Genomic DNA, 18,908 nt, shown 5'->3' with positions numbered 1-18,908 from the left:
GGAACCTTTTGCATGTTTAACATAAGAAATTTTTCTGCATGACCTTTCACAACCACATAAGTGCCATCCCTGGACAGTTCTTATGTTAGTCCAAAAATTGATTTGCAATATGCAAAGAATCCATTTTCCTCCAGGACCAATATACTTACTAGAATGTATACTAGATACAGGTAACAATATATCCAACGTAAGCAGAACAGGTAATCTAGATGAACAGGTGAGCCTGGGACCCCAGGTAGTAAGGTGTTACTCAGACATGAATTTAGTAACCCAGTGCTCCTTTCAGTAGCTTCAGCACCATTGCTGGACTTCTGACCAGGGTAAGGTACTTGAGTTTCTGTAAGGTGGAGGGGGGATTTCCACTAAAGTACTGAGACACCGTTACTATCTAAATTCCACATATATGTGCCTAGGAAGGACCATACTCAAAATACTCATACTGGTGCAAATACCACAGGTAATTTTTACTTGTGGGATTTTTTTATACCATTTGCCATGGAAAACATACCCACAGAGATTTGCACCTGATTTTTTCCCATGCTAAACAGCATGCATAGCTTGATTTAAAAATTCAGTACTTGTTGCCTCACCTTACCTAACCCTCACTTTCTTGATATTGCCTCCACATTTTGTGCACATTTACCCACATACAGGGTGGGCAATTTCAATATGCCCTTTTCTGCAGATAAGACACTGTTTTATCTACAGAAATGGCTCTGAAAATGACCCTGTCTGTATACGCTATTAGTGAAGGCTTTCAGTTTGTCTAGAAGCGTTCACAAGCAACAATTTTTCTACCTCGCTCGAACACTTCCACTCAATTAGGGCAAACTTATGCATGTTCACCCAGTTTTAAAAGAAGTTAGATTGTGAGCCCACTAGGGACAGACAAAGTACCTGCACATAATAAATGTAAACTTCTTTGGATATACCACAGAAAGGCAGTATTTGAAATCCATGACCCCTTTAATGTGTACAATATTGGTATTGCACCATATTATTGCTATGATTTTCAGATATTTTCAAGTTTACGCCACTGCAATTGTGTAGTCCACTGATGTTTGGTTGTTTTACTACGGTTATGCTGTTACTGCATTATAAACTGCCTATGTCAAATTATATCTGCCATAAATAAGTAAAAACACATTTGGCTTCTTAGAAGGAAAACAATATAGATGAAATTATTAAGCATATGGGTGATAATTCTATAACTGGATGCCTTGAAGGATCTTATTCTATAAAGGAACATAGGTGCCTACTTTCCTTTTATAGAATACTAGCATAACAGTGAAAATACATGCCTATAAGTTAGACATGAGAACTTATACCAGCCATAGAGCTAACAAACGTATGCAGTGAATTCAGTAATTCCCAAACCTGTCTTGGGGGAACCTCAGCCAGTCAGGTTTTCAGGATATCTACAATGAATATTGATAGATCAATTTGCATACACTGCCTCTATAGTATGCTAATCTATCTCATACATATTCATTATGGATATCCTGAAAACCTGACTGGCTGGGGTTCCCCCATGATAAGTTTGGGAACTCCTGATATATGTTCTGGTGCTATGTATGAACTTAAAGTATTTTGTAAATAATGCACATAAGTGATAGCCCACTTGGACTCCACCTGTGTATATTTCTACCTGTAAAATACGTGCTATATAAAATGCAAATATTTACAGAATAATGCTTAGGTGAAATTTTGGCATTTACACAAGTATGTGCCATTATTCTAATGATTTACACATGTAATCAGCATATAAATGTTAGTGCATACTTTATAGAGTTACTCCCCTTGGTATAGCTCTAAAGTAACTGACTGGGATAGAAAATAGTTTATGGAAGGCAACAAAAAGTAGTGGATAATGGAGTTCACTCTGTGGAAAGAGTCATTACCAGTGGTGTGCAGCAAGGATCGATTCTTAGTCCAGTTCCTTTTTAACATTTTTGTAAAAGGGTTGCTAACAAGGTTTGCCTCTTTGTGGATGATGCCAAAATCTGCAATAGGGTGTACACCCCTGATGGTATGGATAACATGAGAAGTGATCTAGCAAAGCTTGAAGAATGGTCTAGAATTCGACAGCTAACATTTAATGCTAAAAAGTGCAGGCATGTATTTGGGCAGCAAAAATCCAAGGAAGCAGTACATTATAAAGGGTGAAATAGTTCTGTGGACAGTAGAAGACCGGAACTTGGAGGTGATCATATCTGATTATTTTAAGGTGGCCAAATATGTAGAAAAGGCAATGGCAAATGCCAGAAGGATGCTTGGGTGCATATGGAAAGGAATTGCCAGCAGGAAAAAGGAAGTCATAGTGCCTTTATATAAGTCTCTGGTGAGACCCCATTTAGAGCACTGTATACAAGTCTGGAGACCGCACCTTCAAAAAGATAAACAGGATGGAGTTGGTCCAGAGGGCGGCTACTGAAATGGTCAGCGGTCAATCATAAAGTATGTGGGACCAGACATTAAAATCTCAATATGTATACTTTGGAACAAAGGTAGGAAAGGGAAGATATGATATAGATATTTAAATACCTCCATAGTATAAAAGTTCAGGTGGCATGTCTCCTCTTTCAGTTGAAAGGAAGCCCTGGAATAAGCAGCCTTAGGATGAAGGTGAAGAGAGAGGCTCAGGAGTAATCCAAAGAAATATTTCTTTATGGAAAGTGTGGAATAGCCTAGTGGTTAGAGCAACATGCTGTGAACCAAAGAGTACAAAGTTCAGATCCCACTGACACTCCTTGTGTCATTTCATTTGGGACAAGTCATTTAAGCCTCCATTGACCCAAGTAGAGGAAAGTACCTGCTGTACCTGAATGTAACTCACCTGCAACTACCACTGGAAAAGTGTGAGCTAAATAAAAAAAAAAAGGTGGTAGAGGCATGAAAAGGCCTCCTGGTAGAGGTGTTGGAGACAAAGATTGTAGCTGAATTTAAAAAAAAAGCATGGGACAAGCACATAGGATCTCTTAGGGAGAGGAAGGGATAGTAGATAGTATGGATGGACAGACTGGATAGGCCATATGGTCTTTATCTATCATCATTTTATATTTTTCTCAGTTAGATCAGTGAGGTTCTGTTTTATTTTTGTCCTCTCATCTGCTTTCTCTTCACCATGCAGGTTGGCTGCTTTGAGTAAGTACTATTTTGAAGTACTGCATAAGCACAACAATGTAGGCATGGACCATGTGGAAGTGGCGGTAAGTTTGAATGGCAGGGACCATTTCTTACAGCATATCTAATATAATAAAACGCACCGTGAATGTTCTAATGAGGACAACGTTCTGAAGCCATCTGACGTCACTCCCTGGCTGTAGGGTTCGTGGCATTCGTGGTTTGAAGCCACCTAGCCGTCTCTGCCCCGCCCTCGCGTCTAAACAAACAAATCCGGAAGCGAAGCGTCAGGGAAGGAGGCGGCGCTCCCGACGTCTAGCCTTCCCTTCGCTGTGTTCCGCCTTCAAAAAAAAGGCGGAACACAGCGAAGGGAAAGCTAGACGTCGGAGCGCCGCCTCCTTCCCTGACGCTTCGCTGCCGGAAACGCCACGGAGGTAAAGTTAAAAAGAATAAAAAAAACAAAAAAGGGATGCGTGGATGCGAAGGGGGGGGGGGCATGGATGCGAAGGGGAGGGGAGAAGAGGGCGGGCCAGGCTGGGACATGGGAGAGAGAGGAGCATGGATGCGAGGGGGGGCCATGGAAGGGAGAGAGGGGACTTGCTGGAAAAGGATGAATGGAGGCAGCAGGGGACAGAGGAGCATGGATGGGGAGGGCAGGGCTCAGGGAAAGAGGGAAATTGCTGAAAAGGGATGAATGGAGGGGGCAAGGGACAGAGGAGCATGGATTGGCATGGATTGGGAGGGCAGGACTCAGGGAGAGAGGGAAATTGCTGGATAGGGATGAATAGAGGGGACAGATGGGCATGGATGGATATGGATTGCAGGGCAGGCCTCAGGCAGAGAGGGAATTGCTGGATAGGGATGAATGGAGGGGCCAGGTGACAGAGGAGCATGGATGGCATGGATTGGAAGGGCAGGGACTCGGGAGAGGGGAATTGCTGGATAGGGATGATGGAGGGGACGATAGGGCATGATGGGATATGGATGCAGGGCAGGCCTCAGGCAGAGAGGGGAAATGCTGGATAGGGATGAATGGAGGGGCAGTGCCCATGGAGAGAGGGGAATTGCTGGAATGGATGAATGGAGGGGGCAGGGGACAGAGGAGCATGGATTGGTAGGCAGGACTCAGGGAGAGAGGGAAATTGCTGGATAGGGATGAATAGAGGGGACAGATGGGCATGGATGGATATGGATTGCAGGGCAGGCCTAAGGGAGAGAGGGCAATTGCTGGATAGGGATGAATGGAGGGGCCAGGTGACAGAGGAGCATGGATGGGCATGAATTGGAAGGGCAGGACTCAGGGAGAGGGGAATTGCTGGATAGGGATGAATGGAGGTGACAGATGGGCATGGATGGATATGGATTGCAGGGCAGGCCTCAGGCAGAGAGGGGAAATGCAGGATAGGGATGAATGGAGGGGGCAGGTGACAGAGAAACATGGATGGCCATGGATTGGGAGGGCAGGGCTCAGGGAGAGACTCACTCTCTCTCTCACACACTCACACTTTCACTCTGACTCTCAAACAGTCACTCTCACATACACTCTCCCAAACATACACACTCCGAGGAAAACCTTGCTAGCGCCCGTTTCATTTGTGTCAGAAACGGGCCTTTTTTACTAGTGACTTCATAAAGACAATTAATTTAATTTAAATTGAATTTGAGTTTGAGTTTATATCCCACATAACTGTTTGAGGCATGAATTAATGAAACATGTACAACATTGTAATAGCAGCAATTAAAAAGAACGAACATCCTATGCTAAATAAAAACTATACAACTATCGTAAATACAAAATATAAAATTATGCAAGAGTAAATAAAAATAATAAAATGAAACCTCAGTAAGGGGCCCTTTTACTAAGCTGCGTGTCTATGCGCACCCAACGTGCGCCAAAATGGAGTTACTGCCAGACTACCTTGTGGCTGTAATTTCATTTTTGGCGTGCGTCCGATATGCACGTCTGAAAAAATATTTTTTATTTTCAGGCACACGTAACAGATGCGCGCCAAGTGGCATTTGATGCACGTAGGTCATTACCGCCCGGTTACCGCATGAGCCTTTACCGCCAGGTCAATGGCTGGCGGTAAAGTATGATTAAAGGATTTATGTCCCTATTTTGAAGGCTCCTAGTACTTTTTCTTTTGCTATGATGTTACTTTGGAACAGAATAGTGAAGTAGGCCACAGATGAAACAATGGAGCCAAATAATAGAAGGAAGCTGTTTCGGCAGATGCCTGCATCAGGGGTCAGATATGGGTACACCACAGGGTGCAATCCTATGTGAATCTTCCCATTCAGTGTGATAACTAATACAAAACAAAAAACAGCTTGCATACAAACAGCTGGACACTAAATGGGAAGACTCACATAGGATTGCGCCCTGTGGTGTACCCATATCTGACCCCTGACGCAGGCATCTGCCGAAACAGCTTCCTTCTATTATTTGGCTCCATTGTTTCATCTGTGGCCTACTTCACTATTCTGTTCCACATCTTGTTTGTGTCGTTGCTTCTCTCTACTTTGCCTTGTCTTATGATGTTACTTTGCCCTTGATTGATTTTGTTCTAAGTCTGTGTCTAGTCACGATTAATATTTCTCCTTAGAACACTGTGCAATTTCCTTCTTTATTTTTGAAATAAATTAATTCATTGTTAAGCGCTTCTTTGAAGGTGGACCTCACTAATGGTTCTGCATCCACAAAAAAGGAGGTTAAGAAGGGGCCTAAGTTGTAGTCTCAGCATTAAATATTTGTTAGCTTTAATAAAGGTATCACCCACAACTCCTCTGTTAGTTTTCTTTTGATTAAATACCACTTTTTTTAACAGATTAACTGTTTTCTGTTCTTATGTGTTTTATCCAATTGTTTTCCAGTGGAAACTGACAAGTCCTGGAATGAAGTTCTCAATGATAGATTCCCAGTTCATCTCTCTGTTCTGCAGTAAGCATCTCTGTTTTAAGATTTGAACCTTGTACAAAGTAGTAGGAACCATAAGAGGCCAAGAGAAAATTCAAATCATGTTTTAAAAGTGTGCTCTTTTCAGTGGGTGTTGAAATTGCTAGAGGCAGGTCGTGTCATTCAAATCTGATTGATTTCTTTGACTGGGTGACCAAACAACTGGACGTGGGAGGGGTGCCAGATGTGGTGTACTTGGATTTTAACAAAGCTCTTGACACGGTTCCACACAGGCTACTGATTAATAAACTGAGTGCCCTTGGTATAGGATCTGAAGTGAGTGACTGGGTTAAAAACTGGTTAAATGGGAGGAGACAGAGGGTAGTGATAAATGGAGCCTGCTCTGAAGATAGGGATGTTATCAGTGGTGTACCGCAAGGATTGATCCTCAGGCCGGCTCTTTTTAACATCTTTGTGAGGGATATTGGTAAGGTTTGTCTCTTTGTGGATGATACCAAACTTTGTAATAGGGTGGACACCCCAGACGGTGTGGATGGTGTGAAGAAGGATCTAACAAAGCTTGAAGAATGGTCTGATAATTGGCAACTAAGATTTAATGCTAAGAAATGCAGGGTCTTGCACTTGGGTTACAACAATCCAAGTACACAGTACAATATAGGGGGTGAAGTGCTTCTGTGTATGAAAGAAGAGCGGGACCTTGAAGTGATTGTATCTGATGACCTTAAGGTGGCCAAACAGGTAGAAAAGGCGATGGTCAAAGTCAGAAGGATGCTTGGATACAAGAGGTGATAATGCCCTTGTATAAGTCTCTGGTGAGGCCCCATTTAGAGTACTACGTGCAATTCTAGAGACCGCACCTACAGAAAGATATAAACAGGATGTAGTCAGTCCAGAGGGTGCCTACTAAATTGCTAAGCAGTTTCTGTCATAAAACATATAGAGACAGGCTCATGAACCTCAACATGTATACACTGGAAGAGAGGCAGACGAGGGGGGATATGATAGAGATGTTTAAATACCTCAGTGGTGTTAATGTATAGGAGGTGAGCCTTTTTCAAATGAAGGAAAACTCTGGAATGACAGGGCATAGGATGAACTTAAGAGGAAATAGGCTTTGGAGGAATCTAAGAAAATACTCTTTCATGGAAAGGGTGGTGGATATGTGAAATGGCCTCCTGATGGAGGTCGTGGAGACGAAGACTGTGTCAGAATTTAAGAAAGTGTGGGACAGGCAAGTGTGGGATCCCTTAGGAAAAGGAGGAGTTAGTGATTACTGAGGAAGGGCAGATTGGATGGGCCATTTGGCCTTTATCTGCTGTCATGTTTCTATTTCTAAATCCATTTGTGTTCTGACTTTTGGGTAGTTAAAAGGATTTTGTTAACCACTCTCCAGATTTACACTAAGGATAATTTTGAAACCACAGAGAAGGGGGAAAATTGTAGACATCTGCTTCCACATTCTCTGCTGCCCCTGTAGCCAAGAAGCATCTGATTGAGAGTGGAGGACTAGCCTTGTGTGTGACTCGGAGAATCCAGGGCTCAAACACCATTGATGCTACTTGTGACATTGGGCAAGCCAGTTCAACCTACATTTCCTCTGGTACAAACTTGAAGCTCTATTTACTAAGCTACATTAACTGGTTAATATGCTTTGATATAAGTTAAGCACCTAATTCTAGAAAGCTGCACACTCAAATTTGCGACTAGCTAGTCATAGAATAAGGTCAGTTGTGCACATAATTTAGGGGCCCTTTTACTAAAGGGTTGGTGCGAGCCAATCTGGAACAGTAGTTTCCATCCCCAGCGTGCTCCATTTCTGGTGCTACAAAAATATTTTCTATTTTTGTAGCGCCAGTGCTTACCCGGTGGTAATCGCTGCCCGGTTACTGCAGAGTTAATGCGGGAGCTCTTACCGCCACCTCAATGGGTGACGGTAAGTGCTTTCCCCCCGAAATGACCGTGCGGCAAGTGGTTCACTTACCGCACAGCCATTTTGTTTTGAGGAAAAAAGGCAGCACTTTACCCACTGCAGTAAAAGGGGGCCTCAGCGCATGTCAAAAACATACACTGATGCTAACGCAAGCCCCTTTTACCACAGCTTAGTAAAAGGACCCCTTAATGAGCTGCTAATTGCTATTGATGAACAGTAATAGGCCTTAACTGGTACTAATTGGCACCAATTAGCACTCATGCACATAACTGTTCTTAGTATTCTATAAGTTGCACGCTCAAATTCCAGAGCATGCAACGTCAAGTGAAGTGAGGACCTAGGAGGCGCATGGGCATGTCAGGGACATGTCAGGCAGTTAAGCGCATGGGTTATAGCATACTAGCATTCATGCACCTAACTGCCTACAGTTAAGCATGAGCATTTGTGCCAGCCATTTAGTTAGCATAAGTGATTGCTCTTAAACTTAGGCACATAAATGCGGAAACTCTAGTATTCTGTAATGGCAGTTACGTGCAGAACTGCCATTATAGAATTTGTGCTCATTCTGGCACCTAACTTTAGATGATCTATAGAAAATTACCCCACTGGTATTAAATAAGCCACATTGAGAGCAATGGGATATGTATTACTTAGCATGCATTAAATTGTGTTAATGTGTGATAATCTGTAAATTTAGTTTAGTAAATATAGCCCTCACGCTGTAAGTGCTCTGGGACAGAGAAATACCTACTGTACTTGAATATAATGCATCTCAAATTTAACTATCAATGAAAAAGAGTGTGCTAAAAAAACAAAAGGACGTAATGGAAAATTAAATACAGTCATAATTATCATTGTAACATGTACCAATCTAGCAGCCAACCATGTACATTCTGGTTTGCACAAGTGACATCAACATTGACAAAGCAGCCTTGCTATTCATTGCTTCCCTTCCTTTTTTTTCTCTTCCATTTTCTTCTTGCCTTTCTCACTTTTCTTTCTACTATCCTTACCTCTCTCCTTGCTGTCTTGTTATGCCTCCTTCACGTGCCTGTTTCGCCTTCTCTTCGCCTTCTTTTCTGCTCCATTTGCCAGATGAGACAGCTTTGAAGATGAATGAAATTAATCATATACCACTGACCTTGGCCAGCTACAAGAGTTCATCCACTGTGCGATCTTCAGACAAACATCATATTGACATGTTGAGACCTGACCCTCGTGACACATTTTATAAAGGTAAGAGATCCCACCTGACTTCAGATTGCATTAGCTCTATTGCACGGGTTTTTCACCTTTTTTGTTCCCACACACCATTAACTGATCAATGAAACCCTGCACCCCTTCCTAAATCACTTGTTGACTAGCGTCTACTGACAGCTACATATTTTGTTGTTACCTGCTAACAGTGCTAACTGTTAACATGCTGCTAAAACTGCCAATAACTGTCCTAATAACTGTCAAGAATGTTTCAATAAATTACTTCGGATTTCAAGGCCTTTCTTGCACCCCATTTGACATCTTCCCCTATCCCTTGGGTTTGAGCACTGCTGGTTAAGAACCCCCTGCTTTATTGTATCCATGAAGCCTAAGGATATGGGAGTTGTCCCAGCTGGAAGGAGAGAGGCTCAAATGGAACGGCTAAAAATATTTCATATCTGGATAGGACAGACTTCCAGAGCAAGTAGGAATAACCAAAACTGTGACAGAATTCAAGGATATTTTGAGCAGGTGTAAATGAACCCTAGTATTAGTGCAATGTCAAGAGAAGGACAGAGACAGATTCGCATCTGTGACAGCAGAGGATGAAGGTACTAATGGGCAGATTAGTGGATTCATTTTCGAAAGAGAAGGACACCCATCTTTCAACATAAATCAGAAGATGGACGTCCTTCTCCCAGGGTCGTCCAAATCGGTATAATCGAAAGCCGATTTTGGACATCCCCAACTGCATTCCTTCGCAGGGACGGCCAGAGTTCAAGGGGGAGTGTTGGAGGTGTAGCTAAGGCAGGACTTGGGCGTGCCTAACACTTGGACGTCTTTGACCCATAATCGAAAGAAACAAGGACGTCCTTGACAAACACTTGGATGATTTTACCTGGTCGTGTTTTTCTTACGACCAAGGCACAAAAAGGTGCCCAAAATGACCAGATGACCACCATAGAGAATCAGGGATGACCTCCCCTTACTCCCCCCAGTGGTCACTAACCCCCTCCCACCCTCAAAAAAATCTTTAAAAATATTGATTGCTAGCCTCTATGCCAGCCTCAGATGTCATACGCAGGTCCATGACAGTAGTATGCAGGTCCCTGGAGCAGTTTTAGTGGGTGCAGTGCACTTCAGGCAGGCAAACCCTGGCCCATACCCCACCCCTACCTGTTACGTTTGTGGAGGAAACAGCAAGCCCTCCAAAACCCACCACAAGCCCACTGTACCCACATCTAGTTGCCCCCCTTCACCCGTAAGGGCTATGATAGTGGTGTACAGTTGTGAGTAGTGGGTTTTGGGGGGCTCCAGCACACAAGGTACGGGAGCTATGTACCTGGGAGCAATTTGTGAAGTCCACTGCAGTGCCCCCTAGGTTGCCCGGTTGGTGTCCTGGCATGTCAGGGGGACCAGTACACTACAAATGCTGGCTCCTCCCTTGACCAAATGGCTTGCATTTGGTCGCTTCTGAGATGGACGTCCTTGGTTTCGATTATCGCCGAAAATCAGAAATGACCAAGTCTAGGTATGACCAAATTTAAGGATTTGGACGTCCCTGACAGTATTTTTGAAATAAAAGATGGACGTCCATCTTGTTTCGAAAATACGAGTTTCCCCGCCCCTAGATCGGGACGTTTTGCAAGAACGTCCAAATCAAAACATGGACGTCCCTTTTGAAAATGCCCCTCCATGTGAACCAAGTGGACATTATCTACACACATTTACTATTTCTGTGGATAAAATGATGTATTGGTAGTTCCCTTTTATTCCATGTCATGGAGTGGGCAAGTTTCAGAATTGTGTGGGCAGATGCAAAGTTCATGGATATTTTTACCTATGATTTACAGCAGTTCTCTATGAGAAAATATATGCATACTTTCCCTTTGAAAATTGACCAGACAAGTATGCTTCGAGATCTGCGTTTGCTGCATTTTACAGATACAATTTTCAGCCCAAATTAACCTTCATATTTTTAAAAATAAAATGCCAATAGTGTTGGCTCACCCGCCACTTAACACCACTTCAGGAACAACACCTTGAAAATGCATATGAAAGTACATATGATGGTGAAACAAGACATGTACTTTTACTTCCAGAGTGGACAATTTTCAAAATGTCATTTAAGAACGCTTGAAACTCACGTTAACAACACAACAAAAAAGATGTTTTACAGCATGTGGAAACTAAAAAGGATAAGACCATACTTCCCAAGATCCATCTTTCGCAGCCTAGTGCAATCCCTTGTGCTCAGCCATTTGGATTATTGCAACTCACTATACGCAGGTTGCAAAGAACAAACACTGAGGAAACTTCAAACAGCCCAGAATACGGCAGCCAGACTAATCTTTGGAAAGCCAAAATATGAAAGTGCAAAACCATTAAGAGAGAAACTGCACTGGCTTCCACTCAAGGAACGCGTCACTTTTAAAGTATGCACATTAGTCCACAAAATCATTCACGGCGAAGCCCCAGCCTACATGTCTGAGTTGATAGACTTACCACCCAGAAATGCCAAAAGATCATCCTGAACCTTCCTTAACCTCCACTTCCCCAATAGCAAGGGCGTGAAATACAAAGCGCTACATGCGTCAACCTTTTCTCACATGAGCACGCAGTTTTGGAATACACTGCCGCGCAACCTAAGAGCAACCAACGAGCAAGCTTCCTTCCGCAGATTATTGAAGACCCATCTTTTTGAAAAAATTTACGGAAAGAAACAAAACACATAAAGTCCACACATACTGTTCACTAATGCATCATACATTCACCTCTGAACTCCCATTCCCGTATTATCACATCACTCATACCTTTACTCACAGAAAGATATATACCATACGCCTTCATGCCTTTTTATCGCCCTCTAAGCTCCCATTGTCTCCTTCCAAAGTTGCAATGCCTATGTTCCATTATTACATTCCTTATCGACACCTCAATTGTTTCGCTTAACCCTGCACAATGTAATCCATAACTATCTGTAACAAATTGTATTTCCAACATTCAACTCATATTGTAAACCACACTGAACCCGCAAAAAGGTGGGAAAATGTGGGATACAAATGCAATAAATAAATACGGAACATAGTATTTTACATGGGTAAATGGCTTTTGAAAATTACCCTCACAGCAGGCATCATTCTTATCTCATTTTGCACTAAGCCAATGAAGGAAGTATAACTCTAGAAAGCCGGTTACCAATGTCAATAAGGGGCCCTTTTACTAAGTTGCACCGAAAAATGGCCTGCGCTTTTGTAGGCGCGTGTTTTGGACATGCGCAGGTCCATTTTTCAGCACACCTGCAAAAAAGCCCTTTTTTGTGGGGGAGGGGGCCAAAAAGGGATGTGCAGCAAAATTAAACCAGCACACATTCATTTTCGGCCTGAGACCTTACTGCCACCCATTGATTTACTGGTAAGGTCTCATGTGTTAACCGGTCGGTAATCGTCAGCGCACGTACACTGCTGATTACCGCCCAGGTAAGCACCATGCGGTAGAAATTTTCTACCGTGTGTTTTGGACGCACATCAAAAATGGAATTACCGCCTGGGGCATACAGTAGTTCCAATTTGACGCACGTTGGATGCACGTAGGCGCCTACGCGCCTTAGTAAAAGGGCCCCTAAAACACAAAACAACTTTGTGATTTCCAAGTAGAAAATCTCCTGAATGCCAACAACAAGAGAGAACAAAACTGGTTTATGAAAAAGTCCAGAAACCATTATTAGCCACATAGACTTGGAAAAGCCATTTCTTTTCCCTGTGTGTAAACAAGAGATGAATCTGTTCTTTGGGGTCCTGCTAGGTACTTTTGTCCTGTATTAGCCGCAGGATACTGAACTTGATGTATCTTTGGTCTGACTGAGTGTAAAATTTCTTATGTTCATTGGATGTTCAAGTAAGTTCCAAAATCATAGTTAGTAGAAGGAAATTGGGAGCCTTTAGTAGGAAACCCTAGCAACTGTGATCAGTCTGATATAGTATAGAAATTGTGATTGATTCTCTGTTAGACAAGGCTTCATCTTGACTTAAGACCCCTTTTACCATGCTGCGGTAAAAGGGGGCCCGTGGTGGCATTGGCATGTGGGTTTGCCATACGCTGAGGCCCCCTTTTACTGCACCAGGTAAAAGCGTTTAAAAAGGAAATGGTCATGCAGTAAGTTAACCACTTGCCTGCGCGGCCAATTCCCAAATAGCCCTTACTGCCACCTATTCAGGAGGCAGTAAGGGCTCCCATGCTAACCACGCCCCCCCCTCCAAAAAAATTCAGAAGAGCTGGAAATAGTGTGCGGTGGGGCGAGCATAATTACAGTGCCCCTGTGGTAGTCCGGCGATAGTGCTAGATCACCACACGGCAAGCCCATGGTGAGCTTGCTGTGCTTTAGTAATAGGGCCCTTAGTGAGGGAAAATGTGCTTTGGTGCTCCAGTTTGATTTGTCTGTAGCATTTGACCTGGTGGACCCTACAGTCTTAATCTGAATTTTGGAAAATATAGGCATTACAGGGTACATGCTTAATTGATTTTCATTTTTTTAACAGCTAGATGCTATAGAGTTAAAATGGAGAACACTCTTTCAAATAAGTGGGCTAATCCCTTGTGGTGTACCATAGAGCACTCCACTTTCCCCTGTTTTATTCAATGTTTTTATTCATTCATTGGGAATTTTACTAGAAAATCAGGATTATTTAGCATGTAGTTACGTTGATTACATTACAGTTTTAGTACCTATTGGTTAAATTTAGCTGATGATAGTAATTTGTACATCATCTGTTCAATCTTGGATGAGTAGGTATAGACTGAAGCTACATAAAGATAAAACAAATCGATTTTAATGTTAGAAATATACTGGATTCTATTTGTATTGCACAAACAGAATATAAATTCTCTTCAGTTCTCAACATTTTGAGAGTATGGGTCAGGGGCGTATCTGGACTCCGGCGGTAGGGGGGGCCAGAGCCAGAGGGAGGGGGCACATTTTAGCCCCCCCCCCCCCCCCGCCGCCGAGCCCCCACCGCCACCAATGACTCTCTCCACCCCCCTCCCGCCGCCAACCCTCCCCCGCTACCGTTCTTACTTTTGCTGGCGGGGGACCCCAACCCCCGCCAGCCGAGGTCTGCTTCCACCTGCCGCTGCCGTAAAAACTTCTTCTTCAGCCGGCGGGGGACCCCAAACCCCCGCCAGCCGCCCCGCGGTGTTTAAAATTCATCTTCGGCCTCCGTGGCCTTGCTGCTGTGATAGGCGCTGTTGAAATCCACTTCGGAGTCTGACGTCGTTGTACGTTGTACGTGCTGCGACGTCAGACTCCGAAGTGGATTTCAACAGCGCCTATCACAGCAGCACGGCCACGGAGGCCAAAGATGAATTTTAAACACCGCGGGGCGGCTGGCGGGGGTTTGGGGTCCCCCGCCGGCTGAAGAAGAAGTTTTTACGGCAGCGGCAGGTGGAAGCAGACCTCGGCTGGCGGGGGTTGGGGTCCCCCGCCAGCAAAAGTAAGAACGGCAGCGGGGGAGGGTTGATGGCGGTAGGGGGGTCCAGGGCAAAATCTGCGGGGGCCCAGGCCCCTGAGGCCCCACGCAGATACGCCCCTGGTATGGGTAGATAATACTTTATCATTACAACTGCAAATTAATCATCTTAGTCAGAAATTGTTTTTTTCTTATGTGGAAATTGTGTTTAATATGTAAATATTTTGAGGTTGAGGAGTTCAGATTTGGTGGTTCAGGCTTTTGTTGTTGACACAATTAGATTACTGCAATACTTATTTGGCTTCTTCCTGTCAGCAGCTAAAATAATGCAACTATTCAAAATACAGCTGTACGACTTATTTTTGCTTCGAGTAAATACGATGGGATTACGCTTTATTTTGTTAAATTACAATGGTAACTAGTGGGAGCAAGAATCTTCTTTAAATCTGCATGTTTCTGTTACAAAATTTTGCAAGGCCTGGCTCCATATTTATATCAACATGTGGTTTTTGCTACTTCAACTAGAAATCATAGATTTCATAATTCCAGTTTAATTTATTTTCCATCTGTAAAGGAGAAAAAAAGGATGAAATTGTTAGAACATTCTTGGTTGTTTCAATTTGCAAAACTGTGTAAAGACATCTTGCCTTTATTTTATAGTTCCCATTCTTATTTAGATTTCAGAAAGAGAATTAAAACTTAGTTTTTCAGGAAATTTGTATTAAATAATATTATGTAATTGATTTTATATTAGATGTCATCCTGGGTCGTATCTTAGAGCTCTGTTTACTAAGGTGTGCTAGCGTTTTTAGCGTGTGCAAATAATTAGCGCACGCTAACTGTGTAGGTGCCTGCACAATTAGCACTTGCTAATGGTTAGCGTGAACTAAAAGCTCTAGCGCGGCTTTGTAAATGGGGACCTTAGTCTCGTTTTTTTGTTAGCCGCTTAGAACTGTGAGGTCATAACGGTATACAAGACTGTGTGTTATATTATATACTCAGGACTGAAGAGGAAAAAAGGTCAGGATACCAAAATTATAAAAGTGATAACTTTTTTATTGGATTGATTTAGTACATTTTTTGACTAGCTTTCAGAAGAAAATACAAGTAAATCGTAAATTCCATTACAGTGGTGGTATAAATGGAAGAGAGAAATGGGAGGGAGGGAGGATGACAATTACTGGTAGGCCATCAAATAAATGTAAATCTATTTTATTTATTAAGATTCATTAACCGCCTATATCAAGAGACTTACCTAAATATCACAGCAAGCTTTATATACTTTGTCAGGATTAAAGGAATGCAAATTGTGAAAGACCTGAATTCTTTCATAGTATCCACCGCTCTTTTTCAGTGCCACTGATTAGCAAGAACCACCTACGGAAAGTTCTGCCTGAGTGCAGCTACCGACCCAGCTACCTTGTCAAAGGCTATCCTCTGCAGCGCTACCAGGGGCTCCAGTTTGTAAGTCTGACCTTTGAGACATATTACGATCTTCTCCAGTTCTATTCAAGCAGTTCTTACAATTAGGGATGCAAATTTATTATGACTTTTGCATGTAATTCAAACAATGTGAGCATCACAAGTCGAGCAATCTACCTTTCAGATACAAAAGGCAACATTGACTGTCATGCCTTGGTATATTTCCCTTGGTTTATTCTGAGCAGAAACGTCTAAATTTGTGGTAGGTGCAACTTCTGTTATAAAGCCATGATTTTTTTTTCTTTTGAGGGAGAAGGTGTAATGGAAGTGAAATTTAAAGATTGTTTTTCATCTCTGTCTTGACCGACCAGTGCACTCGGGGTCTGTATTGTTGATTAGAAGTAATTCTGTTTAAAAAATGGTTGTTTAAGTTTGATTGTGTGAAAATAAGTCGGAATGCAGAAGATAAGACACAGCTCTAATTAATTTGGTATGTGAAGGGGAGGATGGCGCTTGCTTCCCCGGCCCCAGCCTGGCCACCTGGAGTTGGAGAGCATGTGACCACATTCTCACAGTATGGCTTGTTTACCTAAACAGAGAAGCATTCTGTAATTTTCCTTAGAAGCATTCTGTAACTTTCCTCAGCTCTGAACATGAGTTCTGAGCCTAATAAAAAGGGGAGTTTCTTGCAGTGAAATCGGGAGCTCATCTGTGAGTAACATACGTACTGCACAGAGGATCTGTTCCTGGTCTAAAAAGCTCCTGGCTTTCGCTGTAACGGGCCCCCCCAGCTGATGATGAGAACCTGGATGATATAAGGACCAGTGATGTTGTATGTATAATATGTATATGTATAGTGTATTATTGCTCCTTTTCCTGGTCTAAGAACTTTTAGCATTGCTTAGATGTAGAGACCAGTGATGTAATGATTGTTTATAGATAGGTATTATTTCTTTTGAGTTATATAGCTAATCATTGTGTTTATATAGCTAATCATTGTATATATCTTAACAAATGTAGATTTTAGTTCCTCTAATAAAGATTTCATTTTTCTAATACGAATCCAAAAGAATCCACGGTAATTACTGAGAAGTCTGTGTCAGTGAGACAGGCTGTAAATCCATAGCAGTACAGAAGGGGAGAGGGTACTTTTGGTGACATTTTAATTGAACTTTCATAGCATTCTGTTTTTCAGCTCTCTAAAAGTTATGGCTTCCACTTTTAGCCTAAATGAGGATTAGAGCTTAGAATAAGTTTTCTTTTTTGCAAACTCTTAGAGGTAGTCATGAATAAAATATTATTTCTCTGTTGTATCTTGACTTGAATCTATGCAACTTTTCTCAGTGCTTATATTTCACTAGCTGTGTAAATAGCCACATAGTCTCTACCCTGTTCACGAAACAATAGCATGTACTCTGAACTTTAGCGTACAAATAAATCGGCAAAAGATACTTAGAGCTCTGGGCCAGATTCTATATATGGCACTACAAGTTGCACACATTAAATTTTGCACGTGCCCAATTTAATGCAGGTAACTTAATTGAGTAATATGATGTGATATTTTTCTTGTATACTGCTAACTCCCTCTAAACAGAGGTTCAAAGCGGTTTAACAAAAGAAAAAAAAAAAGACCTAGAAAAAAACTAAGCAAAAAAAATTGAAGACACAAATCTTTTAATTGGTTTTCAACTGTTTCCTAAAAGAAAAATAACTGCTAGACCTACGTAAAGCCTGGGGTAGAGACAACTAGACTTGAGATGCCTAAAAACAGAAGGACGATTCCAAAATCTGTTTAAAGCTGATACCAGTGAAGGAAGGCAATAAAAGGTAAAATGGATCCTTAACATTTGATAATCCATGAGCACAAGGAAAAGAGATTAATTTTAGAAAATATTCAGATGCAGAGCCATCAAACATTTTAAAAATTGCACATGCTAATTTAAACATAACTCTGGACCGAATCGGAAGCCAATGTAAAGTAGCTAAAGCAGCTTTTGAACTGTCAGATCATTTCAGACCTAATATGAGTTTGGCTGTTGTATTCTGCAATAGTTGTAATTTAAAACAAAGTTTTTTGTAAGTGAGGCATACAAAGCATTGCAGTAGTCCAAATGACTTAGAATACATGCTTGTACTAGATAGTAAAATGCTTTTGAATACAACATAATTGACGTAATCTAAAAAAAAGCAATTTGTGATAGATGGTTAACCTGAGGTTTTAAGAAAAGAGAGGAATCTAAAATAACACCTACAATTTTAGAGTTTAAGTCAATTTTAAGGGAAAAATCCATAGTAAGAGACAGGGCCATAATCGAATGGGGCGCCCAAGTTTTCCTGAGGGCATTCCCGCAGTACGGCCCAGTGAAGGGGCAGGGAAATCACTATTATCGAAACAAGATGGGCGTCCATCTTTCGTTTCAATAATATGGTCGAGGACGCCCAAATCTCAACATTTAGGTCGACCTTAGAGATGGTTGGCCTAAATGTTGAGATGGTCGACCTTAGAGATGGTCATCCCCGGTTTTCGGCGATAATGGAAACCGAGGACGCCCATCTCAAAAACGACCAAATCCAAGCTCTTTGGTCATGGGAGGAGTCAGAATTCGTAGTGCACTGGCTACCCTCACATGCCAGGATACCAACCGAGCACCCTAGGGGGCACTGCAGTGGACTTCACAAATTGCTCCCAGGTGCATAGCTCCCTTACCTTGGGTGCTGAGCCCCCCCAAAACCCACTCCCCACAACTGTACATCACTACCATAGCCCTAAGGGGTAAAGGGGGCACCTACATGTGGGTACAGTGGGTTTCGTGTGGGTTTTGGAGGGCTCACATTTACTACCAAAAGTGTAACA

General features: G+C 42.3%; 1 protein-coding gene across 3 annotated transcripts in view; it reads left to right on the top strand.

The window, feature by feature from the left end:
• The window catches only part of B4GALNT3 (beta-1,4-N-acetyl-galactosaminyltransferase 3), a 378,744-nt gene that overhangs the window by 320,937 nt on the left and 38,899 nt on the right, over positions 1 to 18,908 (top strand). For all 3 annotated transcript variants that reach the window (XM_030214008.1, XM_030214010.1, XM_030214009.1), the window contains 4 exons: positions 3,131 to 3,209; positions 5,998 to 6,064; positions 9,066 to 9,206; positions 15,987 to 16,096. In XM_030214008.1, coding sequence (XP_030069868.1) covers positions 3,131 to 3,209; positions 5,998 to 6,064; positions 9,066 to 9,206; positions 15,987 to 16,096 — 397 coding nt within the window. The remainder of the gene's footprint in view (positions 1 to 3,130; positions 3,210 to 5,997; positions 6,065 to 9,065; positions 9,207 to 15,986; positions 16,097 to 18,908) is intronic.

The sequence above is a fragment of the Microcaecilia unicolor genome, chromosome 9 (genome assembly GCF_901765095.1).
Source record: "Microcaecilia unicolor chromosome 9, aMicUni1.1, whole genome shotgun sequence".
Lineage (NCBI taxonomy): Eukaryota > Metazoa > Chordata > Amphibia > Gymnophiona > Siphonopidae > Microcaecilia > Microcaecilia unicolor.
The sequence above is the reverse complement of the archived record's forward strand: the minus strand, read 5'-3'. Positions and strand labels throughout refer to the sequence as shown.